This window comes from Mastomys coucha, unplaced genomic scaffold (genome assembly GCF_008632895.1).
Source record: "Mastomys coucha isolate ucsf_1 unplaced genomic scaffold, UCSF_Mcou_1 pScaffold21, whole genome shotgun sequence".
Lineage (NCBI taxonomy): Eukaryota > Metazoa > Chordata > Mammalia > Rodentia > Muridae > Mastomys > Mastomys coucha.
Window position 1 is genome coordinate 1,956,299 of NW_022196904.1, and position 3,422 is coordinate 1,959,720.

At 57.0% G+C, this 3,422-nt stretch overlaps 1 protein-coding gene across 9 annotated transcripts in view; it reads right to left on the reverse strand.

The window, feature by feature from the left end:
- Positions 1–3,422, reverse strand: part of Il11 (interleukin 11) — a 9,698-nt gene that overhangs the window by 1,556 nt on the left and 4,720 nt on the right. For 7 of the 9 annotated variants that reach the window (XM_031385163.1, XM_031385160.1, XM_031385167.1 and 4 more), the window contains 3 exons: positions 1,603–1,775; positions 1,403–1,489; positions 1,150–1,311 (listed from right to left, as the gene is read on the reverse strand). In XM_031385163.1, coding sequence (XP_031241023.1) covers positions 1,150–1,311; positions 1,403–1,489; positions 1,603–1,605 — 252 coding nt within the window. In that variant the 5' untranslated portion in view covers positions 1,606–1,775. Of the gene's footprint in view, positions 1–1,149; positions 1,312–1,402; positions 1,490–1,602; positions 1,776–2,019; positions 2,043–2,545; positions 2,653–3,422 lie in introns of those variants that run through there. The other 2 variants (XM_031385165.1, XM_031385169.1) reach the window with 2 other exon arrangements.

Sequence of the window (3,422 nt, forward strand, 5' to 3'; positions counted from 1 at the left end):
CCTCGAACTCAGAAATCGGCCTACCTCTGCCTCCCAAGTGCTGGGATTAAAGGCATGAGCCACCACTACCCAGCCTGGCTTTGCTTTTTTGAGACAGGTTTCTGCTATGTTTTTCTATATCTAGCCTGGAAATCACTAAGTAGACCTTAAACTGGTGACAGCCACCTACCTGTGCCTCTTAAGTGCTGAGACTTACAGGCAACTGCCACCATGCTCAGCTAGGATCTATACTTGAAGTCTGGCATTGTAGAGTGTCAAGGCTGGTTCAGTCAGGATCTTGACTCTTAGGGACTAGGACTGGGTCCTTGAGATGTAAGGTCTTGAGGGGTGGGGGCAGGAAGGCTGGGATCTGGGGCTTTAGGTGTTAAAGATTTACAGTTTCTTAAGGTATCTTAAGGCCTAGGCCTCTAATTCTCATGAGAAGATTTGAATCCCGTTGACTCAGGGAAGGGATCTTGGGTCTAAAGATCTTGGGGTTCTGGGTCTAGGCTTTTAGACAAGTGGTCAAGATTGGGGTTTCATAGTATCATAGGCTGGAATTTGGGGGACACAAGACAATGGACTATGGTGGCTTGTAGCCTTGGGGATCAGTTGAGAGTTTCTCTGAGCCGGGTGGTGGTGGCTCATGCCTTTAATCCCAGCACTTGGGAGGCAGAGACAGGTGGATTTCTGAGTTGGAGGCCAGCCTGGTCCACAGAGTGAGTACCAGGACAGCCAGGCCTACACAGAGAAACCCTGTCTCAAAACATCTCCCCCCCCCCGCAAAAAAAAGAGTTTCTCTGAAGGCTTCTGGGGTCTTGGGACCTCAAGGTCTCACAGTTACAGGATCTTGAATATCTCATTTGCTAGGATCAGATCTGGGGGGTGGGGTTCAAAAATCAGTCTGGGATTCTGAGGTGTTAGGATCAAAATCTCAACAGGGTGGTGGTGGTGGCGCACCGCACCCCTTTAATCCTAGCACTTTTGGAGGCAGAGGCAGGTGGAGCTCTGACTTCAAGGCCAGCCTGGTCTACAGAGTGAGTTCCAGGACAGCCAGGACTACACAGAGAAACCTGTCTGGGTGGATGGAGGAATCAAAATCTCAGGCTGTTGTTTCTTAGGGTCAAAGGGATCAGAATGGAAGTAAAACATCTTGGAGTCAAGGCATACCAAGAGCTGTAAACGACGAAGTAGCCTTTCCAGTCGGGCTTGCAGGGCACCCAGCTCTGGCTCCAGAGTCTTTAGGGAAGGACCACCTGCACGGCGCAGCCATTGTACATGCCGGAGATAGGACATCAAGTCTACCCGAAGCCTTGTCAGCACACCAGGAAGCTTGGGTCAAAGAATGAAAACCAGGGAACAGTTAGCACACATGTCCCCCCAGCCATCAGTCTTTCAGCCCTCCCTATCAGCCAGCTCTCACCTGCAAAGATCCCAATGTCCCAGCGCTCATGGCCAACGTAGGCAGGGAGTCCAGATTGTGGTCTCCATCAGCTGGGAACTTGTCTCTCTGGTGAGAAAGAAGTTGTGAGGGGGGAAACCCCAAGCTCTCCCCCCCTCGTCAGGTGCCCAAGAGAGAGAAGTGATTGTCACTCTATATACCCTGTCCCTCCAATCTCCTACCATCTGTGCAGCTAGTTGCCGTGTGTCTGCCAGGAGGGATCGGGTCAGGAGGACGGCGCTGTCCAGATCTGCACGAGGGTCTGAAGAGACTCGAGGGGAGCCAGCTGGTGGCCCAGGGGCAACGACTCTATCTGGCCAGAGGCTCAGCACCACCAGGACCAGGCGACAAACACCTGTGGACAGAAGGAAGAAATCAGGCTAAACTCTGGGTATGAGGGAGAAGAGCTGGGGTCTAGCTAGATTCTTCTGTCTCTGAGGTAAAAGGGCTAGAGTCTAGAACCTGGGTCTGAGTGAGGTAGATTAGAGTCCAGAATTTTGGTTTTGAAGAACTGAGGTCTGGACTTTACGATCTGGAGGAGGAGGGATGGATGGAGCCTGGATTCTGGGTCTGAGGGAGGGAAGGTTGGGCCTCGGTACCCTGGATCTGCAAAACGAGGGCTACACTCTGGACTCCAGATTCTGAGGGAGAAGAGCTGAGGTTTGGGCTCCTGGGTCTGAGGGAGGAGGGCTGGAGCCTGAACGCCAGGATCTGAGGGAGGAGGACCAGGAGGTCTTGAGTCTCAGGGTGGGGCGCCCCGGGGCAGGTCGCAAAGCCCGAGCTGGGGCGGGCTTCCCTCTCCCTCCCTGGCTCTGGCTGCCCCGCCCGTCGGAGCAGACGCGGCCCGGGGCGGGTAGACGGGCCGGGCGTCTCCCGTCCGCCCCCGGACGCCGGAATCTGGGCCCCGGGGCGGGGCATGAGGGGGGAGGTACAGGCCAGAACCTGCCCCCCTCCCCTGCCCCGGGAGCCCGAGCCGGCCTGGGAACAGTGGTAGGAATCAGAGACTGGAGCTGACACCCGAACACTCGGATTCCTCTTCAGGAAGGTGCCCGAACCCACTCCCATATGCCCACAAAGGTGGCTGCAGAAGGCTGGGCCGTTGGGTCGGGGAGGACCTGGGTGCACCTGGTCTGAGAGGCGCTCAGGGACGCACGCAGCTGGAGACCCGTCGGGCAGCGTTCGGGGCTCAGGGGCGAGGGACAGCTCCTTTGCCGGCTGCCCATCCCCCCAGCTGCCCCGCCCACCTCTGAGCCAGCCAGCCAATCAGAGCCCCCCGGGCCGCCAAGCTCAAGTATCACACCCCCAGCCCGCCCCCTGGTCCCCTCTAGCTGTGCCTAGTTCTTCGCAAGCCCCTCCTCGGCCGTCTGTCGGTGCACCCGTCCCCTAGCCGGTGCGCATCTGTCTGGCTCTTTAAGCTCTCTGTCCGCACCTCTCTTTCGTCTGCCTCCCTTGCCTGTTCCCAGACCTCTGGGGCTTGCTGTCACCTGGGATTCTTTGCCTCAGTTTCCCTCCCTGAGCCACGCAGTTGGAATTCGTGGTTGTCTCTGTTCCTAGATTCCCACTGACTCCCTGGGATACCCGGGCCCTTAAGGATCACCTCCCAGCATCTGTCCCTCTGTCAGTGTCTAGCTAGCTGTCCCTTGCCTTCTTGCTTTCTCTCTCTCTCTCTCTCTCTCTCTCTCTCTCTCTCTCTCTCTCTCTCTCTCTCTCTCTCTCTCTGCCCATCTCTTCTCTCAAACTCCCACTTTTCTCACTATTCTCTCTCTCTCTGTCTGTCTGACTCCCCATGACTCCTCTCTTCTATCCCTCTGCCCAACTCTGCTTCCCACCCTCCCCACTCCCTCAATCCTTTCCTCCCCTCCCCAACCCTATCCCCTCACCCATGAACTGGAACCAACTTACAGTTCATGTCCCCACAGGCCAGGGGTTCCCCAGGGCAGGGGGCAGGGAGCCGGGGGGGGGGCCTTTAACCCTTCCCTGTCCGCTGCCGGGGGAGCCCAGG